Source organism: Aethina tumida, chromosome 7, assembly GCF_024364675.1.
Source record: "Aethina tumida isolate Nest 87 chromosome 7, icAetTumi1.1, whole genome shotgun sequence".
Lineage (NCBI taxonomy): Eukaryota > Metazoa > Arthropoda > Insecta > Coleoptera > Nitidulidae > Aethina > Aethina tumida.
Window position 1 is genome coordinate 12,784,965 of NC_065441.1, and position 22,268 is coordinate 12,807,232.

Below are 22,268 nucleotides of genomic sequence, written 5' to 3' on the forward strand. Positions count from 1 at the left end.
ACAGATAAAACATTTATTCATAACCATTTCAGTTTGTACCTTTATTGCACACAAAACACAAATTGTTATTATGATTTACACATAATGTATGGAAAAAATGACCACAGGGTAATCTAGTGGGGTCGTTTATAATCGGCGTATCCATTGGTAGATTACAAAAACCGCAGCTAGGAACCTTTAAGGAAGAGTAACTGGGCATGGAATCACTATATTTGCCCAAGTACTTGTTTTTCAAATACGACTGCATGTATTTTTCGAACTGAAAACGAAACAAGATTAATAAAATTAATATTATTAATGTATTTTACAAATACCTCACAAGATGAGTTGCTGTTGAGCACTTCATCCAAAAAACTAACACCAGTCTGTTTCTGCGGTGTCAAGTCGGCAACAGTTGCGAAGATGCACGCCTGATAAAACTTATTGTCTAGTTCACCTTTAGGTATGTACTGGGCATATCTTTTAAACAGTTTCGTAGTGTTTTGCGCACCAATTGATTGTACAATTACTAAACCCAGTTGAGTCCAAGAAAGTGATTCGGTAACTTCAATCCTTTGCGAGCAGTTAAGACATGACCCTTTCTTTAAATTGATTAAATGTTTGACAGTTTCGTCCCATATATCGTAAGTGAATTTATTCAAATATAATTTAAATATATGAACGTCGCTGAATTGTATTAACAAAACTAGATTGTCTAATATCTCATTCAAGTCTTTCAGTTTCATAAGTCTTTCTTTATATAGGTAAGGAAGCCTTTTTATATTATCATTGATATCACATTCCAATAAATTTATGCCCAAGGAATAAAACTTTGGCTCTTTGTTATGAAGATTTGGTAAGGGAAAACCACATTCACAAACTAAATCTTTTAATTCTGTTTTATTTACATTGAAAAATGCTTCTAGGAGAAACTCTTTTAATTTCGGACATTCCAACATTTTACATCGTTTACTTATTTGTTTGAGGCTCTGTTCTTCACACCAAGCCTTAACATCCAAATTATGCTCTTCTACCATATATTGTACAAATTTCACAATTGTATAATATACTGCATCAGACTCAAACAGTTTGCAAAAATCAGGAATGTCAATGTTCTTGTGTGTCTCATGAAGTTTATATTGTTTATACATGGTATACACCTGGATATTGTCATCAGTGGGTTCTTTGGAACTAGAAGCTTTTGGAGTAAAATTTTGAACTGATTCTGGTATTAAATCAGCATGTTTCTTATAAGCATTATCTATTACAACAATTCCATTGTTTAATTTTCTAGATTTTTGCCTGCTTTGTGAAAGTTCCTTAATTTTATTCAATGTAGGCTCTATTCTTTGCAACAATTCCAGTTCTTCGAATTCCAATAGTTTGGCTTTAAGTGATGTGATTAAATATAATTTATTTGAAGACTCAATTAAATCATTGAGTTCTTTGGAATAATGCAGACATAGATCAGCACATAAATAATACTGTTTTCTCAACAATGTCTTTAATACTATTTCTTCTAATGTGACTAATGATAAAACATTAATTTGTAATTTGTTGCTCCATATGTACAACAGACTATTAACGATTCTTATATCTCTTATATTGTTAAATGAATTGGTCCAAAAGACTAGACTGCTGCAAGCAGGATCAAATACAAATATACCACGTTTATCATATGTTAAAATAAACTTATTTAAAACATTCAAAAGCTTTCCAAAATTAAAGTTTTCAATAATACTTTCAACGTTTGTACTGTCGGATATATTCAATCTTTCATTTGAACTATCGTTAATGTGTATTAATTCCGACGGGGCTTGACTCAACGAACTCCTAAACTGGTGCGTTTTCAAGACAACAGCCTCGAAATTCGCCTCCCATAATCTCGCACCTGGTCTGGCACAATAAATTTGTACATTTGTGTTGGTGCTGCAAAAATTATCGTCCTCCGCCAATGTTTGGAATAAACCTTTGTTATAAATAATTGGTTCTTTGTCAGTGCCAGTGTGAAGGTTAAAGAAGCATGCACCATAAGCTCCTTCCCTGAGCTTCTTTCCTATTTGTCTGTACTGTTGTCGCTCTGTATCACAAAAATATACTCTAGTTTGGGTTGAGATGAGCAAGTATTTTGAATAACAGTCTATCTGAACAACTGCCGAGTCCAAATGCATCAAGGGTGTTGAAGATGATTGAAAAATTGCCTTTGCCTACAATTACAAATGATTAATTGAATTTTTAGTTTTTTTTAATTTTTCTTTTAATCAGGTTTTTATACAATTTAATTATTATTTTTTTTAATATTTTCAGGTTGATATAATTTATATTTTTACTAAATACTTTTTAGTATTTAAAATATTAATATTGTTTTTTCTTGTTGAAAATCTTTTATTTTGCAGTTTATATGTGTGTTTTGTGTGTCCAATTTTAAATTATTTTAATTATCATTATATTTGTTTAATAACTGTTTATTTATCAGTGATCATAATCAGAATAATGATTAAAAATTTTTAAACACATTAATTCTATTTTTAAAATTTAATTTGATATATCAACTGAATTAAATAGTAGTTTATATTAAATTATTTTTTGACTTTACCTGACAGTTACATTTCAGTTTTAACAATAAAATCAACAGCAAACATACCAATATATTTGTGACAGTTGTTAGAGTAATTTTTCCTGTGTTATCACCACAAAACAGTCCCTCATTGTGCCATTTTAAGGCTGTAATAAGATTCCCTTCGTGTTCATTATAAATTTGATAATTCAATTCGAAAATATCCTCTAGTATTAAAATCAATCCCCTTGAACTGCTTATTGCAATTTTCTTTTCATTTGGTGAAATTAAAATATTAGTTGCTGAACCTTCCTGTAAATCAATAATGTGATTTTGGGTAAGTTAAAAAATTCAAATTTTGCTTACCTTACTGGGAATGAGTTTAATAAAACTGCAAGGTTCTCGAGCGAATATATAAATGCCGCCACTGCTCGCTCCAAATACAATGTAATTATTAGATACGTCGAAGCATGTTAGCTAAAATTTAATGTAAATTAGGGCAAGTTAATTAGACTAACTAATGTGCAACCTTAATCCGTTGCATCGATTGGAATGTCTGACTAAGCACATTGTTTATCGCACTGACGTATTCGACGAGTAAATATTTTTCACACATTTTTAATTAACTCTTTAAAAAAATATATTTTTGACACTAGTACATGGTTTACAGGTTATGTTTTTATTTTGGTGACTGACAGAAGCTATTAAAAAATGCATCCAAATTTACATACGCGCAATGTTACTAAAATAGGTTTAAGAGAGAGATAGTGCTTGATAATTTTCGTTGGATGAAAAGAGATGGCATCATAACAGGTTTTAGTTATTTTATTAAGCCATTGGCACGCCTGCTATTTAGAAAGTGCAATGGACGGGTAAAATTTATCACAGTCTTAAAATTTTGTTGTACGATTAATTTAATTATAATTTAACCATTTATTTTCATTTTGAGACGCTTATGAAACTATTAACAGTAAGTTTATAACCTACGTAAAGCAACACATATGCAAACAGTAATTAATTGATTTTGTTTAGGCATGGATTTGACAACTAGCCCACAACAAAACTACAACAAATTTAGCACTAATGAAACACAAAATATGTTGAACGAAAGCGACTTACTTGAGTCATTAATTGATCTCAGTTCAGTGCATATAAGCGATGAAGAAACTTGGTAAGTTACTAATTCTCCCTCCAACACTTTAGACCACTAATCTGTATGTTTTAAGGTTGTATTCTACAGAAGCAAATAATGGCGGAGACGCTATAAAAAAGCTTTATTCTCTGGGGAAATCCCAGAATCAATCACCAGAATCTCCATCACAAAGGAGCATTGACACACGAACGTTTACCCGTCCGAAAAAACGAATCACACGACCGAGTGTTGAAAAATACAATCAAGATTTGTATGGCACAGGTGATCCCCTTGAATTATCCACAGATAGCTTAAAGAAATCATTAGATAGTGGTATTGTGGTGGATGTAAGTGAACCTATTACACCTACAACACCATTACACTTTGATTTGGCCCAGCCCAGCAGTAGTTATTATTTTGAAAATGTTTTGGCTAAAGCCACAGATGGAGACTCCTTTCAAAACATGTCTCCCCCTAGTTTGGTAAATTCAATGTGTTCTTCGACATTTGCCAACTTAATGGATAGTAGTTTTATTAAAAATGATCCAGTGTTGAGAGAGATTAGTCATAAAGATTATACTGACTCAATTTTGTTACAAGACTGTGAACCACCTTTATTTCAGTCTATTAGTGAAAGTTTTAGCAGTGTTAATTCAGATAGTCCTGAAAGTTTTCTTAAAAAAGTGGTCCTTAATCATACTCGAGATTTAACTAAAGAATTGGATAGTTCCAAGGGGAAGAATAGTGAGGCCTGTGTTTCTAATTCAACTTTTGATAAAATTGTCCAAATTAATCCAGAAGGTAAGCACTCAGTGTAGTTATTTAATCAATAGAATTATTAAAAAGTAAATTAATAAAGTCTGAATTTAATGAATTATATCTATATACATAAAACAAAATGATGTCATTGTGGATTATATATGAATTATAGGTTTGTTGTGTAAACAAAGTGTTTACATTATTGGGAGTTTGTCAAAAGACCTTGAGAATATAATATTTTAATATATCATATTTGACCTATTCCTTATCAATATTTATTTTTATCATAATCTTCCATTTATTTCACCTTGATTAGTTATTAAATGACGTGGAAATTGCAATTAAAGTATATAAAAAATGATGTTAAATTTCAAAAAATTATGTTGAAATGAATTGTTTTACAATTTTTTAAGAATTTTTTCATAAGGATGAAAATTTTTAAATTTGCTCATATTGTGTGAAATTGAGTACTTTAAAGACAACATAAAATACGAAAATTAAATAGTACGTCTTTGTTCATTGAATTACCGCAATAATTTCAGAAACACATCCCGAACCGAAATGCAACACGACAACAAACTACGATTCTGAGGGCAGCTTAGCTGGCGATCCGCCCACAGTCTACAACGAAAATTATGGCGCCACATACCGCCGACCGCCTCGCAAGAGTCATACGTTCCGCAAGTCGGACCTGAAGAGCGACACGTTAAATGCCACCTTCCGCATGTCGCCTGCCGATGCCGTCTTGGACGATGCCCCGTCTGTCGTCCACCAGCAGCGCAACACGACGCTCACCCTCAAGAATTCCGGTCCGTACATTTGCGGTGATGAGACCGTCACAAAGGAAAGCTCGGAGATGCTGAAAAACCAGCTGAGGCACATCAATGATTTGAACAAGCTGAGCTACTGTGTGGACAGGACGCAGAGGTTGAGCCCGTACAAGGGGGACGTGGTGGACGATGTGACGTTGAAGAGGAACTCTATCGGGTCAGCGGACAGCTTGGACAGGATGAGCAGCCTTTCAAACTGCAGCAGCAGGGGTTCGAACAAAATGCTTAATATGGCAGATGTAGATGCTATTGTGGAGATGCAAGAGAAAAGTAAATACAATATTTTAAACTATTATTCAGTTTAGTTATAGTATCTATTGATTCAGTGTTAAAAAAGCCACTAATAAAAATTGAATAAATACTGAAATTTTGATCTTCTCTAGGTTTACAACAGGTGATGTCGACGCCAAAACCAAACACGGGGGGCAAAAAGTTGTGGGAGCACAACTTCATATCGCCGATAGTAGCGAACGTTCATTATTCAGACTCCGACACCTCGTCGACCGAGGAATACAGGAGTGTCAAATCGTCGGCGTCAAAAATTTCTCTGGAAACCGACAGATCGAAACCACCCAAGTTGAGTAATCTCGATAAGAAACCGAGGACGATGTTAATGGGAGGCACATACAAAAAACCGGCACCGCGATCGATTCCTACTTCCGGAAATTTGCAAGTAAGATAATTCATTGCATTTACACTTCCTGGACTGACTTATTTTGTACTGTTAGGCTGGTGGCTTGAAGAGTTCGCAACCGAATATCCGTGCTCCTGTGATGCCACCTTCGAATTTGAAAACGATGGGAACAGGCTTGAAGGGTTCGTACACGAATCTGCGGCCGATCAGCACCTATTTGCCAGTGGCGCCGCCACCACTCAATCAAACGGTTACGCAAAGTTCGGCAGAGGTTAACAAGACCCAAACTTTGACGGACGATCGGCCGCAGATGGTGCACGTGCCCACCGCCAATAATGCCCGAGTTGCGCAGGTGAGTGAGAATGTAAGTAGATATGTGGCAGTTTCTTATATTGGTTTATTAGGTGGTAGTTTGCACAGTTAATTAGTATTTTAAATCTTAAAATATACGTACATAGTTTCGTAATGTTGTAGAGTTTGTTTGTAATAGATTATTTTTAATGCATTTAAAGGTCCAACCTATGATTAGAGCCCCAGTTGCTGATGCTAGTTTGAAACCTAGAATGAGTGGCTTGCCAAGACCTATTAGCGGCCTCCCTAGGCCGGTTTCTAGAATACCCGGCCCCAAAAGGTAAGTTTAGCATTCTCACATTTTTCTGTGCATTTGTTATTAGACTGATTTGTCCATTCCAGGGTTCCCTCAAGGCCGACCACTAGTAGATACTGACATATGCGTTCAAACTTATCATATAATTCGTGCCTTATCGACTTATCAAGAACATATTGTATCAAATTATCTACGATTAGTGTGTTTTGTTATTTATATCATATTTATTTACAGTGTTTTATTAATGTTAAATAGATTACCATATTATATAGTGCGGTTTTTAAATTTTGTTTGGAATTGGATATACATATTTGTAAAATACAATTGTTATAGATTGTATAAAATGTGCATATGTGTAATTTTAAGGTACACAGGAATGACTGTTTTTACAATTTTTGCTCACATATTAAGACTTAGTGAAAAGCATTTGAGGAATTGTAAAATAAAATCAACATCTTGGAACATTTGGTTAAATTTTGTAAATTCCAATTCACACCAAAGAAATGCAACACAGTATATGTATATTTTCGAAAATGACAGTATTTGCATATGAAAAACAACAGAGTGATTGACTGAAATTCCCCCTCCTAAATAAAATTAAGTATTTTGATAGAATATATATTTCAAGCCAATTTTGTATACGTTTTCCATTTTGTAAGTGCCTATGTGATTGTTGTTTTTGTTATTAAGTTTGTTTATTATTTGTAATAATAATATTATCAAGCTTTGGAAATTTTTACTTTTCTACAAACCACTTGTTATTGGAAACATATCAGTTATTTATAGTTCTGCGGTAGCTCTTAATATTTTTATGTATATGGAATGGATAAAAATTGTCTTGCCATACTCTTTTTTATAGTAACACAAGTGGTTTTGTGAATAAGTATAAAATGGCAATTATCAATCAATTTTTCATACATTATACCTAAAAAAGCCTAATTATGATTATTAATTTTCATCACAATATAAAAAATTCTTACTCTGGATTAATTAAGCAGATTTGTGGTAGCTGAATATAATTTCTACTGTAGATATTAATTACCTGAGCAATATTAATATTATTTGTATACATGACCTTTTTAATTTTCTGTTTACTAAAGCAATAAACATTGATTAACAGATGAGTTGGTTTTCCTATGAAGTTTCACGTTTTTCATGCTTTGTAATTAATTGTGTGAATAATTTTAGGTACGGCAAAAAATTATTTACGTTTTTAATGTTTAAGTTTAAAATAAATTTTATTCCATAAAATAATCAACAATTTTTGCCAAAAATAAATATTAAAATAAAATTTTTAATTTTTCAACATATACACAACTTTTTTGTGAAATTTGGTGAATATCAATTTCAGGGGGTACTTAATCTAATAATGTAGTTAGATTTTCAATAAAAAAATTACTAGTATGATTTCCTCAATTTTCATGCCTTTAAAATTACCCTGTAGGTTTTGATTTTGGGCCAAAAACGTGACATTTTTTGTGTTTAAGTATATAATTGTCCCGCTTTCAAATAGGTCACACTGTATAAAAAGATTATTCAAATAATTATGAACCAAAAACGTAAATTACTTTTTACCTGTTACATATATGTATGTTATGTGTATTAATGTAAATTTATTATCCATGTCCCAAAGATAAGGTAAGTAAAATTTTTAAATTTATTTTTTAAAAAGAATATTGTCCATTTTATAATATTTTTTAAATAGATATTTCTTTTTTGGACAATACATCTCTATAGCAACAGCAATGAACCCTTATTATTTTTGCATAAATCGATCGATGCCTGTTGGCGTTCGCCCGCATAATACAAAAATAGAAATTAAACAATCGATCAAACGTATTCCATGGAAACAAATAACTGAAATCAACGCATTTGATAATCCGTCGACAAACCTATCAAACATGAATATTACGCGGTCTGATCCAAAATGTAACAGTGATTCGAGCGATGACGATGATATATACACGGAATTAAATAAAAAATTAAGCACGATTTACAGTTGCGAAAGTATCGAAATAAGCGAAAAAATTAAGAGGAACAAATCCAAATGCGATAACTTTTCGAGCGATGATGACGTTTGCAGGGAACTGGATGAAAAATTGAGCACGATTTTCAGCGGCGAAAGTTCGGAGAAGACTGAAAAGACCGGAACACCACACGTAAATTCGGATGATGATCTGGCGGCCACCGAAAGCGACTACGACGACGAAATCTTCGAGGACTACGACGAGGAGGAGGAGGAAGTGGACGAATATGAGGTATGACTCGCAATCCTCTGTAGGACTTTACTTAAGTAAATATTTCAGAGTGACATGAGCCTGATATTTGGCTTAAATAGAGGTGTTGGACAAGTACACGTGGACCAAACGAAGACCTTCACCCAAAAACAATTGCAAGATATAGAACGAAAAAATGCTATACTTATGCAAAAAATTCTGAAGAACAATCGCAGGAAGAATAATTATACGGTGCCTCCTAAATATGCCGAAACGAAAAAAGTCGCATCTGCCACTATTAATCGGCGCAAACAACAAGAGATTATTAATAAAAATAACATGGTAATAAAGCATTAACCTTAAACTGGTCCAATTTAAGTGTGACGACGAATTAATTATCGTTTAATTTTTAGATACTGTTGAAAAAGTTACAGTCGGTAAAACCCGCTGTGAACAACCGTCCGAAAAAATAATTAGCGTCATACGCATCGAAAGTCTAGTGATAAAATTGTCTGTCCCGTTATTTATAAATCGTATATCATTGGTATTGTATACACAGTTTTTAATCTGCGGCATGCATTTATTTTATTGGGTGCAATTGAATTATGTTAAGGTCAGTGCAAGACCGAGAGTTTAAAATGCGCGGTCTCTAAAATGTGGATACTACTGATATTATATATTCTAGATCAATTGTTTGCATTATATATTTTTATACAATTTTTATATAAATGGCGTTCAAATAAATTTATTTTATTATAAATTGTCTATTTATACTGTTTCTAAGTGTTCGATGTTTTAAAATTCAATAAATATTAAACATATAAAAATTGTTGATAACTTATTTCAGTTATGTCCTTAAGATTTAATCTGTTGCTTTATGTATATTGAGTCAAATTAATATATAATTATCTTTTTCGCACATTTCTCAAAAAATAAATATAAAAATATATAATTTTGAATATATTTGAAATGCTTAAATTTGCCTTGCCTTGCAAATTTGTACAATTTTGACCTGTCAAATTTAAAATTCAACTTTTACCTTAATAAAATTGAAAATAAAATCTTAAATTTGTCCATTTGTATTTCGGTTATTATGTTTTGAATAAAGCAAGTTTTGTTAAATGGAAATAATTTTGCGTTACAAATGTAATATTTAACTGATTCTAATGGACTAATGTTAATGGACACTCTGAACATATATTTTTGTAATTTAGATAAGTAAACAAAAAAAATCTTACATTTAACATAAAACAAAAATAGAATAATAAAAAATTCGTTTATTTTTCAATTTAGATACGAAATTTTCGGAATATAAATAAAAACAGCATTAATCTATGTTTATTTGTGTCATTGGTTGGCTCCGCCCATCGAACATGTGTTAAGTCCGTAACACACCGAACGAAGTACCGATTACTCCATCGAAATTTTCCGAATCTGCCAAACTGACAACCTTGAGTAAAGTAAAATCGGCTGTGAAATGTCAAACTAAAAAAATAACAGTTTATTATGATAGTAAATTTTAGTTTTAAGCGAAGTAATATAGTCTTTAGGAAAAAATCGGTTGCGCGGTTCCAGTGCGAAGGGATTGAGCCGCGATGCATATTCGGGCACTGATTTTTTGGTTAGTTTTCTGTGTTTCCGGGAAATGTGTACAGTGCGAGCCCGACAGTGTGTACCAGATCGCCAGCGAGGCTGTCAAACACAACGAACTCAGTAATGCGGAGTCCAAAAATTCCGGCTCCGAGGCCAGGGAGCCTCTTCGTAGTACTTATTCTTCCAGTGACTTAACCACTTCCAACAGCCATAAAGATGGTAAGTTCTTTAAAGTATATTTTGGCATTTAATACAAATTATATTATAAGACATTTCAGTTTTGTATGAGACATGTAGCATTCAGGACTTTGCCTGTTTGGCTATGGCAGCCAGTGATAAACTAGGATTGGAGGCAATTAAATCTCTGCATCAGAAATTGGATGATGATGCCAATGGGAACATTGATTTATCCGAATCGGATGATGTGAGTATTGTTTCACATTTAAATGTTAGCATTGTGGATTTAAATACTTGGTTGGATATCAATGGGCAATTAAAAATGTTAATTAGCCGTATTATGTTGAAAAAACAAGCAATGTAAACTGATAAGTTAAGTAAATGTAATACAGGCAGCACATCCTTGTTGGTAAAATTTTTATTACTAGTTTTGCAATAATTAATTTATCTGTCTGATAAGACTAAAACACAGGAAATAGGAATGACATGCAAAAGTGTGGTGGACATGAAAGAATTTTTATTGTACAAATGTTTAAAAGTTTGCATGAATTATTATATACGCGTCTCTGAATAGAAACAGATAATGTCAATAAACATATATGTGTGTGTGGTTCTAGAAGTATTGAAATTGTTTTTGATGTATACATTACATAACGAAATAATTATCAGGATATCATTTAATGATGGCGTGTGAAATCAACAAACTATGTGCTCATTGCTTACAACAAAGTTAAAAAATATTCGAAATTAAAAGTCTTATTAGACTTACAGTAAAACTTCCCTTCCTTTATTAAAAATATGTTTTTAGAATTTTAGATTATTTACTCTAATAATTACCATATTCACATTTTGTTCTAACAGCATACTTGACTGGCTTTTATTTTTCAATGATTGGTATTTTATTATAGACATAAACTTACCTTGATTATTTTCCATTTTAGGATACAATTAATTATTAAATTTAAGAATAATAATTTAATAAATACACTAAATACTAAATAATACATTTAATACCAATAATCAACAGTTTTTATATTACTAATTCTCCTAAACTTTATTTTAATTTATTGTCTAAAAAAAATTATGAATTAAAAAATCTTATTAGATTTAAAGTAAAATTCAATCTCTCACTAATAATAAATTAATAGTATATTAATATTTAATTAAGTTCAAACTTTGTTTTAGAGAATTCTTACTCTTCTTTAAATTTATTTTCAAAATATATTTAACATTATTAAACAAAAATACCTCCCTGATTTAATATATTAATTTGTAAATTATTTATAGTGAAATGTTCAAGTAATATTAATACAATTGACAAATATTTGAATGTGGGAGATAATTAAACATTCCTTGAACTTGTAGTTCCAATTTTTTTGTGTCGCCTAAAAACATTACTTAGATGTTTACATTAATTTAAATTAATAGATTAATATTTTACTTATTCACGTGAGAAGTTGGAGAACGCTAAACCAAGCGATTAAATATAAATATGATTAATTTCAGTACGGGTATTTATTCATACTTTTATGAACATGCACATGCTTCAACATTTTAACCAGATTTAATTGGGAGGATAAATCTGGCACGCTATTATATTATTAATATTATCCCTTAATTCGTGAATTTTTCTTGTTTTTTGTACTGCTTTAAACTACTAAATTATGTAATGTTAATTATAAAGAAACCACGTACTATACATTGATATTTGATTGGCGAATGATGTCTATTTATGGCTGCTTTATTTCACTTTCTTGTAATCAATTATAATTTTCTTGGTATGTTTAATCCAATTGCGGTTTGTGATAATAAACAAACCTTTTAGTTGTTTATTAATCACATATGTTCCATAAACGTTATTTAATATCCTGTATTTTGTTTTAGTTCCTAAGGGAGGAACTGAAATACGATTCTGGTTATGAGAAGCGGCAAAAGGTGTTCCATAAGAACGACATGCACATCTCGGTGAAGGAGTTGTGGGAGGCGTGGCTCAAGTCCGACGTCCACAACTGGACCATCCAGCAGACAACCGAATGGCTCACACAATCGGTCGAATTACCTCAATACGTCCCCAATTTCATCCAGCACAAGGTCACTGGTGCCAATTTACCAAGGTACATTCCTAATACGTGAAGTTGAGACTACATAAATTAGAGGAAAATTTAGATAGATCTAAATATTTCAACTGATAAATATATAAATATTAACAAATTTGTGTTTGGATCGTACGAAAATTATTAACTTGATAAATAAAGTATCACTTTTCCTAGCAACTAATTTAAAAACTAATATTTATTTAATAAGTATAAAAATATAATCATAAATAAAAGTGTTTCAAGTTCATATTTTATAAAAATGTTGAACATTTTAATATTACCAGTTGATAAAAAATTAATAATGGAACTTTATCATAAATTTATTTCTACTTTATACTACTATTTCAATTTCCAATTCAAAATAAATTAAGAAAAAGGCTGATTAAAACATTACGTCATTTTAATGAATACCAGTTATAAGGGATTATTATTATAGTAACTTTTTAAAATTTCAAATACAAGGAGATTCTCATAACTTATTTAATTTGCCAAAAATTTTAACTCAAAAACTACTGAGTTTAGGTATAGGATATGGTAAAACCTTCTAATTGCAATTATCTTAAATTCAATATAAAAATTCAAAAATATACGGGGTGTCCCATTGAAAATAACAGAGTTGATGTAAAATTAGAGGAGTAGTCTGGTATATTATAAGAATTTCAAATCTATATGTTTTTTGTTATCCATAAACTAAATAAGTGAAGTTAAGTGAATCACTCTGTATATAATAACTATTTTATTTAATGTGTCTAATTTTTCTAAATTGAGCTGGACATAAATGCAGTAACTTAAATTTTGATAGGAATTTTTATCGACTAAATGAGTGACATTTAATTAATTATTAATACTTGTATAATATCGGCATATCTTCGAACCTTCACATTCTTACCAAAAAGCAGGATATTTTATTTATTTTATTTGATCAGAATTAATTCTGAATATTTTACTGGACTTCCTTTAATTGATTAAATCTTATCACAATTAATTCTTTCTTAAAATGGGTTTAAAAATATAAAAATTGCAAACATTTGGGTAAAAATATAATAATCCAGTATTTTATAGTTGGTTTACTTGTTTTTGTTACTTAATGTATTATTAAATAAATATAATAAAAATAACTGAAAGTAAATAAGTTTCATGATCAAAATTTATAGTTATAATTGAAATTTATATTTTTATATTATATTTACATTCACTGTTTTACATAACCAATTCTGACTACTAAATTATAAAAACTTTATACAATATTTACGATGTTTTATATTTAATGTAATATATTTCAAATCAGTTATGAACATAAACTTGATTCACTAACACAAAAATGTTCATCGATAACAACACATTTAAACAAAAGGAAATGACTTGCAAGGAAAATATCACCGTAAAATCACGTTCAAACAATTCTAACCAATCGCAAATAAATAAAAACAATATGTCCACATTAAAATTCGCCATTCGATTAAAACGAGATTTGCAAGGTCCTTCATTTCCATATGATCTTGCTGAGAGTTCGTCAAACTTTACCGATACCAATTGTAGTTTGATTCAGGAGTAGTACTTGCACACATTAAGGCCGATTAATGTACTAAGAAGTGTATTTGTTCCAGACTGGCCGCCAACAATGCACACTATTTGAGCCTTATAGGCATCAAGGACCCGATCCACAAGCAGAAGATCTCGCTGAAGGCGATGGACGTGGTCCTGTTCGGACCGCCGAAAGGTAGGAAACGCCGCGAATTCCGTACGGTCGATTCGTCGCAAATCACGCACCGTAAACTGTTATTATAAATCATTACATAATGCGCCCGCAATTATGATTATGAAGGTTTTTCGGTTTGGGACGTGGGTCGGTGGGTATTCGTCGTTGTAGAGAAATGGGCGATGGCGACGAGGTCATGCAATACGGAGAGTGGTTTTTACTTTAGACAAGTTCACGGTGAGCGCCGTTCTGTGTTCGATTGCTCGCGTTTCTCGTTTCATAATCGAATCGCCGGGTATCTTATTTAGTCGGCGATGAATGATGGATGAGTACATTCAAGTTTTTTTATAGTTATGTTAATAGAATAACGTTATTTGGAAGATTTGTTTGTTTTAAGGAATTATGTCATTCATTATGCTAATTTATATTTTTAAAGTTAAAGTTATTATTATCTTGATATATCCTTTCAAACTTTTGTCAAATCTTTTTTAATTATTCGTATATCATACAATCGTAAATCATACAATTTTTAGTAATGTTTATATAATATTGTCCTTATCTTTTTATATATTTCTAAAATACAAAACTTACCGAAACCCAAATTTATCCTTATGCATTTTAATTATGAAGATATATTTCTTTGAAATATTTATCATTTAATTTTGCAACAATTATTTAATATGTTCTTTATAGCTTCCTCTATAATATTAAATTTAAATAAAATAATCACACAATAACAAAACATTGAAAAATACTGGTATAAATTTTTCATTTTTAATATTTAAATTTTTAACATTTTTCATCGATTTTTGTAGAAAAATATATAGATTAGAAAAATCTTTTAAAATTGAAAATCTTTATAAATACTTGTTTTCTAATAGATTTTTGTTGTTTTTTATTAATATTTTATATACACTCAATATTAAAGTCAATTATTTATTTATTTATAGATTTTTATCAGAAAATTTTGTATTTACAACTTTTTCCAAAATTTTTTATTTAAATAAAATAATTATGCAATAATAAAACATTGAAAATCGTATATTGGTATACATTTTCTCATCCTGAAACAAAATTCCAGATAGCACACCCCACTGGAAGGATCTAACGCTAATTTTCCTGACAATCGTCGGCGGCCTAGGCGTATATTATGCCTTCCAGCAGAACAAAAGGTTCCGGCACCACTTGGCACGCATGAACCGCGACATGGATAGCCTGCAAAACGCCGAAAAAGCCCTGGAAAACCTCCAGAAGGAGCTTGAGGTGGCGAAGCAGGCGCAGGAGAGCGTCATCACCGAGAAACTCGACCTGGAGAAGAAATTACAGGCGGATTCGTTGACGTTGTCCACCTCGAATTCGGATCTGGAAGTGTCTCAACTAAAAGCTGAGATTGAGGTGTGTAAAATACGTTTTTTGTTCGTTGCTGGATCAGTTTTGTTATTCCCTTTTTGGGTTTTAGATGTTGCGGACGGAATTGCAAATAGCGGAGGGTGAACTGAAGGATAGGTGTTGGGCTCCACCGCCCGGATTGCAGCAGTGGTTGCAGCTGACGCACGAAATTGAAAATAAAGGTTACATTAAAAAGAAAATTATCGCGGAGAAGCAACTGCAACAAGCCAGAGAAGCTGTAAGTACTAAAAACACGGTTCGCCAGTGATTTATTACTGATTACGAGTAGTAGAAAAACAAACAATGAGGTAATCAAGTATATTTACAATGGTGGCCATAATTATAAAATATTTTAAAAATATTAGACAGTACTACTCAAATTTAGAACCTCTTCAATAATGAAGAAAATCTTAATACATTCAAATAAATGCTAAATAAGTCAATTGTTCCCGACCCTTTCGTTTAATCTTATCGCCAACCCGAATTAAGGTTAACCTAGAAGAAAGGGAACCTCTGCTTTTTACTAAGAATGTGAACGCCTGATTTAATTTTTTTCAGGATCATAATTTTGTTATAATAATAAGTACCGTACTACGTGTACTACTGAATCTTTAGTCACGTTTTGTTTTCTGATTTTAGTGCGAAAAACTGCGGAAGAAGCGCTCGAGTCTAGTCGGTGCCTTCGTGTCGACGCACGGCAAATCGATCGACGAGGTCGATCGTTCGATAGTGGAGGCACGTACCGCCCTCAACGAGGTCACGCAAGAGCTGCAGGAGCGGGTGCACCGCTGGAAACAGATCGAACTTCTGTGTGGCTTCAATATCATCAACAACAGCGGTATAAACTCGTTAGAGAATGTGCTGTACAACCGGGTCGGGATGAACGGCCGCGGACTTAAGGGTACGTTTTGATAATGTCTGGCTTCCTGTTTACTAATTAATTTCTTGATTTTTTTCAGGCCGCATGAACAGCACGGACGATTTAGATGATGAGACTGGTTCTTTGTACGGCGGCCACGCAGGTAAGACACACTCATTTGATGATGAAAACGATTTCTCCGATTGAGCACCGGTGTTAGTTTTCTTCATAATTAATTTTCTTTTGGATATTAATCATTTATCTCCCTCAGTTCGCTATAAAACCATCTAATGCATTGTGCCATTTAAACAACTGGGTTGTATTTCATTGGAAATTGATTGAGTCCGATGTCCGTTTGCTTTGCATTTTGTTTTATTGTCCCAAAGTTCCGTCCCAGTTATGCACTTATTTGATTTCAGCTGATTTGTATATTTTTTTGTACTTACAATGTGACTTGTGCAGGCGGACATCGTTGTATATTATGTGGTTTTATACGATTTACTTATTATTATTTTGTATTTATTCTGAAAATGTTAGTTTAGGTTAGTAAATACTCAACCCTTTCGCTAACATTTTTTCCATAAAACTTATTTTTTTACATTATTTTATTGCTATTGTTGATTGTCCCAATAAGATGAGAATTTTATTGTTTAATGCTTTTGCTCTCTGCTTGTTTTTGTTCATGTGTTGTTTTTTATACTTATTTTTCACTATCATACTCTCATTTTTACAATTTGGGTGCTCTTTACCTAATTTATGTTCCTTGAACCCCAAGTTGTAAATTGTTGTACATATTATCTAAAAAAACCTATGATTTAAAAGAATCTCTTTGATCTGTGATTTCAAAAATTTTAGTACCTGAATTTTTCTACCTTTTGCCTTTTCCATAATAATCTCACTTTCGTTCAGAAAGGGTTGAACATATTATTAAGTAATTTATCATTGTGAAAATGCATTTAACACTAACCTGGCCTGACATGTAAAATACTTAAGATAGTACTTATGCTGAAGTACTTATCACAATAAAATAGTGCTGTAATTTTTTGTAGTTAGTTTATCTAGTTGCTTGTTATTTGAAATTTTATTTAAAGAAAATATTTAGGGGCGTTTTGCTTGTATTTAGTTTGTAGCTGAGTTTTAAATATACAGGTATGTTCACGATTTTTATTTTTTATTTTTCCAAGTTCCCACAGTCCCAAACAGAAACTGAATATGTTTTGATTTTGCATGAAGTAGAATTTGTTTTATAAATTTGAATGATAGATGTAACATTTGGTTATGGTAATTATGGACAGGCAAAAGGTTCTATAAAAATTGGACTTTATAGAAATAAAATACTGAAGAAATATTTTATTTTATTAATACATATAAGGAAGAACAATTAACCAAACAAATATTCATAATAGCCTGTAATAATAATGCTTATTTATGAACATTTGTAAATATTTTAATGCTTGATGCTTATTATAATGATCTTCTATTAAAATGCAAAATTTAAAAAAATGATTTAACTTAGTTAATCTTAAGGTAACTTGGTTTAATCTATTATTAATTTATTCTACCATCAAGGTGTAGATAACAATAAATAAAATGCTACATAATTGGGTGAAGGTTTCAAATTTCCCCATCTTTATCCATACATCGCATTTAGAACACGAGAGGTTGTTTGGGAAAACAGACCATTTTCATCATTTAAACTCAATCTTCCGATTATTCCCGTCAAGGTGTTGTAAGACATGGCTGTATGTGCAGGATACGTAGACGCCACCCATCCCATGTACCAGTGGAAAGAGGGCGACTCATCCGAAAGTGAGAACAGCAAAATGGACGAAGAAGTGTTTGTTTCCGATCAGAAAACCGTCAGTTTTGTTGTGGGCGGCAACGTCGATGCGTAAGTTACTCGTTCCCGACTTCCGTAAATACTCATTTTTAATCTTTCAACCAACATTAATTAGTGTCCTAATTGTAGTACCTGGCCGGAAGATCCGATTCCACAGCCGGTCCGGATGCCGCACAGGCCGGCCAGAATGCTGACGGGGCCGCGGAGTGTGAGCAACAACGACATTCACGTCGCCACGCCCCCCAAATCGGGCATGATTCGTGCCTACTCCCAGGACTCGAACATCGTGCTGGAGACGCTGGGACGGGCGAAGGCGCACGCCACTACCTCGTCGTCGGATCCGTCGCTGGAAGGCGCCGCCCGATTGCCTTCACGCAGTTCCACCCGCGAATTGCAATACGGATCGATTGAGGAAGATGTGTGTTCGACCGATTCGTCTCTGATGGAGGACGATGTCAAGAAGAAAAAGCGAAAACTGTTCAGCTTCGCCAAAAAGAACAAGACCAAGGGCGACTGAGCTGGAACGTATTTTATTTATTATTATTTTTTAATTATTTATTTAGATTGAATTGTTATTTTTATCCCCCCACAAGATACACTTAATTATTAGGATTGTAGGGACGATTTTACCTCAGTTTTTTAGTTTCGGGTTTTTAGCGAATATACGTGGATAGTAGATTTACGTGTAATACACAATATTGTCTTCCAGTGTCCGTAAGGTCGTGCATTCGGCTTTGGAAAGTTCAGAGTTACCACTTACACCAAGTACCATTTGCGTATGGTACTTTCTTAACCAGGAGAATAATATAAAAGGTTAAACTCTTGAAATCTCCTGAAAATCTCATATCATTCAGTACTTAACGAATATAGATCATAACTTAAACCTACAGTTCCTTATGTATGCAATAAAATCAGGCATTGTAAGATGTATTACTATAGTATCCTGAGGATGGACATCAAGAACATAAGATTTCTAAATAAATTCTAACAATTTTTAGATATAAAAATGAATAACGAATGAATCAAATGAAAGTACAATTTATTAATCTTTTATTACAATATTACCTTGAGTCAATAATATTAAATATTTACAAAAATTAAACGAAATATTTCACTTTTAAACACATACATTTTAAATTGTTCATAAACAATTCTTGATGGTCCAGTATTGGGAATGTTCACCTAGTGCAATTTTTCTTTTATGCTAACTTTTAGATTTCTCAAGACAATTACGAAAAAATGGTTGTGGATATCCGAAATTGACTTAATGAAGGCTTTATAGGGAATTTTTGATCTGTGTATATACTTGTTATGCGGATGAAGTGCACTTCTTCATCGAATTGAATAAAAATATTTTTATATGGACTGTAACTTTTTGAAATTTTTTGAATTAGTAGAATTTTACTATTGTATATTTTGTATGACAAATAAACGTAAGTTACTGTAAATATGTTGCGATACTCGGATTTTAGAATGAGTAATTGTGAAAAAATAAACATATTTATTTATAACCTTTATTTTATTTTTTAATTTAACAATTGTCTGTTTCGTAAAAATTGTGCCAAAGTTTTTCGTAGGTCTCATTGGAAAATTTACGATTGGCCTTGATTAAGTGAATAAGTGCTTTGGCCTGACATTTTCCAACGTTCCAATGTCCATTCCAAGAGGGATCTCTTGGTGGTAAACAATCATACACCCTTTCCTTCGGCGTCTGATTGAAACCGTTATGAATTCGCTTACAGATAAAGCATTCAAAATCTGCTATAGAATTATATTCGTCTGCGTCCCCCAAATGTGCTTTTAAATTAATGTTCTGTACGGTGTTTTGAAGCTTGTGCGTTAGGAAAAGATTATACAGAGTATCGTTATTGTTTACTTGCTTAATATATGCTGCTAGTGATTCAATACTTTCGAAATTATTAAGTAAAATTACAGAATTGTTTGTAGGTAACCAGTCCTAAAAAATACTCATAAAATTTGTTTTAAAAAGTTACTAAAACATACTTCAACGGTGGGGGATCCCCAGTAAATGGGTACGGAACCGGCAATCAGAGGTCGCCATAGTTTTTCAGTTATGTAATCCTTACATTCAGCGTTTTCAAAAGCTATCACGAATTTATATCTTGCAATGAATTTTAAAAGTTCCTCGTTGTACAAGTCTAAGGAGTTCACTTTTGAGATCCTGAAAGTGGTGTGTTTTGACGCATTTTTTTTAAATCAAAAATTAACTTACTCTGAAGGAAAATCTTTGTTGTGCAGACAGGCTCCATAGGAGTCGATATCTATGTGTTTCATTAGTTGCTTTACCACATTGTCCCTTCCAATGGGTGTATCACAGTCGGATTGTAAATATAATATTGGAGCTAAATCAGCTAGCAACTTATTTTTTGTGTTAGTGTTAACAAAATACTGAGCATCTGAGACAAAAATTTCTATGATAATTTTCCACCTAACTATAATAATTTTTAAGTATTTTTTAAATGTTAACTGTAACTTCTATACATACACTTTTATTATAATAAACAAAAAATTAAATAATCTCGTTACTTCTTCCATTATTTTACATGGAACAGTACAAATTGTCATTTTATTTGCGACATTCGGTTAATTATAATTAAAATTTTAACGAATGTTAAAATATTTGTTTTAATTCTAATTTTAAAATAATTACTTCTGTTGTATTATCAATTTTTTGACGTAATAAAAGGCTCTGAGCATCAATTACATCAAAATTGTTGAAATGCTTAATGATAATTAATGGTCTAAAGGAAGTTTTAGTTTCTATTATTAATGTGGTTACACAGCCCATAAACTATTTTGGCAAAATGACTAATCATGTGTTATGTGGCGACTGCTACAGTTTTATGTACTTAAATTTATCAGAGAGTGCTGAACTAAAACATGACCTTATTTAATCATACATATTTCTTAATATTTTAATTCAGAGGCATGATTCAGTTAATGTCAACTAAAGGCTATCTTATATTCACCTGTAAGAATAGTAACATTGGGCAAATACTGTAATGTTAAAGGAAAGTCACTATTTCTACTAAAAGTAGCAGTAATATTAAACAAATTCTGAGTTTCGCTGTATAATATGGGAGCATAATTTCTGGGTGACTCCTCATGGAAAAGAGTCCATATTTCCTCATTTCGTGGTAGAGGAAACACATTGTTGTCCATGTGGCTTCCGTAGAATAAATATGCCTGTCCAACACAATGAGTTATATACCATATCAGGTAATGTTAAATATTCTGTCCCAATTGATAAATATTCAACTTACTGATACATTATTCTGGCTATTGTTTCTGCTAATTAAGCATTTATATTCATTGTTAAAGCAGCTAATAAGCCTTGGATAGTCGGGTACTATGGCGCTCGTCCAAATAAGTACTGGATGGTTGTTAGGAGGGTAGACTAAAAATAGCTTCATAAAACAAATTATTATTGTTAATCACACAAATAAAATATCAAATCACCTCGAGAACGAAATACGTGATAGCCGAAGTGATTACGAAATATACAAAGGAATGCGTATACAAAAAGCCGAACATTTCAGATAATAACAGTTATGTCTAATTCATCCTGATCGAACTAGTTCAAAAAACATTGTTCCCGTAATTTCGTTTAATTAGCCGCGCAGAATGTGGCGGTGAGTCATCGCACTCATCATTTTGAATTTGTTGCGCATGCCGAATGCACAGGAAACCCGAAAAAACTGTCAGCTTAGGGCACAGCACATATCGAAACCGGACGAAGACTCGGCGTGCATGTGCTTCAACATGCGTCGCCCTCTGGAGTTGTTATGCAAATTGGCTATTCCTTCAGAGATGGCACACCTAAAATAATTGAATAAACGCCTAAAATTATATTCAGCGTGTTACTTATGGCGAGTTTTAC

General features: G+C 32.1%; 5 protein-coding genes across 10 annotated transcripts; 3 read left to right on the top strand and 2 right to left on the bottom strand.

Annotated features, from left to right (window-relative positions):
• Positions 1 to 7: 7 nt before the first annotated feature.
• Positions 8 to 3,218, bottom strand: LOC109602291 (Hermansky-Pudlak syndrome 5 protein homolog). The gene is made up of 5 exons (XM_020018633.2): positions 3,066 to 3,218; positions 2,903 to 3,013; positions 2,624 to 2,848; positions 315 to 2,186; positions 8 to 259 (listed from the first exon to the last, which is right to left on the bottom strand). Exons 1-5 carry the CDS (start codon positions 3,150 to 3,152, stop codon positions 29 to 31), a joined length of 2,526 nt encoding a protein of 841 aa, XP_019874192.2. The 5' UTR covers positions 3,153 to 3,218; the 3' UTR covers positions 8 to 28.
• A 115-nt stretch (positions 3,219 to 3,333) lies between these two features.
• Positions 3,334 to 7,619, top strand: LOC109602289 (uncharacterized). 3 transcript variants are annotated; one of them, XM_020018628.2, is made up of 8 exons: positions 3,334 to 3,506; positions 3,569 to 3,707; positions 3,763 to 4,469; positions 4,970 to 5,527; positions 5,641 to 5,930; positions 5,986 to 6,255; positions 6,404 to 6,522; positions 6,585 to 7,619. In XM_020018628.2, the coding sequence occupies exons 2-8, from the start codon at positions 3,571 to 3,573 to the stop codon at positions 6,616 to 6,618; spliced, it is 2,115 nt and encodes a 704-aa protein (XP_019874187.2). In that variant the 5' UTR covers positions 3,334 to 3,506; positions 3,569 to 3,570; the 3' UTR covers positions 6,619 to 7,619. The 3 variants fall into 3 exon arrangements, with proteins under 3 accessions (XP_019874187.2, XP_049826177.1, XP_019874188.2); XM_049970220.1 differs by having other exon boundaries at positions 3,336 to 3,506; positions 3,763 to 3,950; XM_020018629.2 differs by having other exon boundaries at positions 3,339 to 3,506; positions 5,986 to 6,243.
• Positions 7,620 to 8,293: 674 nt separating this feature from the next.
• LOC109602295 (cilia- and flagella-associated protein 97) lies at positions 8,294 to 9,474 on the top strand. The gene is made up of 3 exons (XM_020018637.2): positions 8,294 to 8,756; positions 8,805 to 9,056; positions 9,128 to 9,474. The coding sequence occupies exons 1-3, from the start codon at positions 8,400 to 8,402 to the stop codon at positions 9,185 to 9,187; spliced, it is 669 nt and encodes a 222-aa protein (XP_019874196.2). The 5' UTR covers positions 8,294 to 8,399; the 3' UTR covers positions 9,188 to 9,474.
• Positions 9,475 to 10,130: 656 nt separating this feature from the next.
• LOC109602300 (stromal interaction molecule homolog) lies at positions 10,131 to 19,884 on the top strand. Of its 2 annotated transcripts, none has more exons than XM_020018640.2 (10): positions 10,131 to 10,526; positions 10,577 to 10,731; positions 12,369 to 12,598; positions 14,188 to 14,300; positions 15,361 to 15,674; positions 15,739 to 15,906; positions 16,308 to 16,569; positions 16,628 to 16,690; positions 18,280 to 18,418; positions 18,497 to 19,884. In XM_020018640.2, the coding sequence occupies exons 1-10, from the start codon at positions 10,310 to 10,312 to the stop codon at positions 18,882 to 18,884; spliced, it is 2,049 nt and encodes a 682-aa protein (XP_019874199.2). In that variant the 5' UTR covers positions 10,131 to 10,309; the 3' UTR covers positions 18,885 to 19,884. The 2 variants fall into 2 exon arrangements, with proteins under 2 accessions (XP_019874199.2, XP_019874200.2); XM_020018641.2 differs by having other exon boundaries at positions 10,586 to 10,731.
• Positions 19,868 to 22,220, bottom strand: LOC109602282 (alpha-(1,3)-fucosyltransferase B). 3 transcript variants are annotated; one of them, XM_049970157.1, is made up of 6 exons: positions 21,848 to 22,220; positions 21,652 to 21,785; positions 21,358 to 21,574; positions 20,601 to 20,784; positions 20,372 to 20,549; positions 19,868 to 20,324 (listed from the first exon to the last, which is right to left on the bottom strand). In XM_049970157.1, the coding sequence occupies exons 3-6, from the start codon at positions 21,548 to 21,550 to the stop codon at positions 19,899 to 19,901; spliced, it is 981 nt and encodes a 326-aa protein (XP_049826114.1). In that variant the 5' UTR covers positions 21,551 to 21,574; positions 21,652 to 21,785; positions 21,848 to 22,220; the 3' UTR covers positions 19,868 to 19,898. The 3 variants fall into 3 exon arrangements, with proteins under 3 accessions (XP_049826114.1, XP_049826113.1, XP_049826115.1); XM_049970156.1 differs by having other exon boundaries at positions 21,652 to 21,795; XM_049970158.1 differs by having other exon boundaries at positions 21,358 to 21,785.
• Between the last annotated feature and the right edge of the window lie 48 nt (positions 22,221 to 22,268).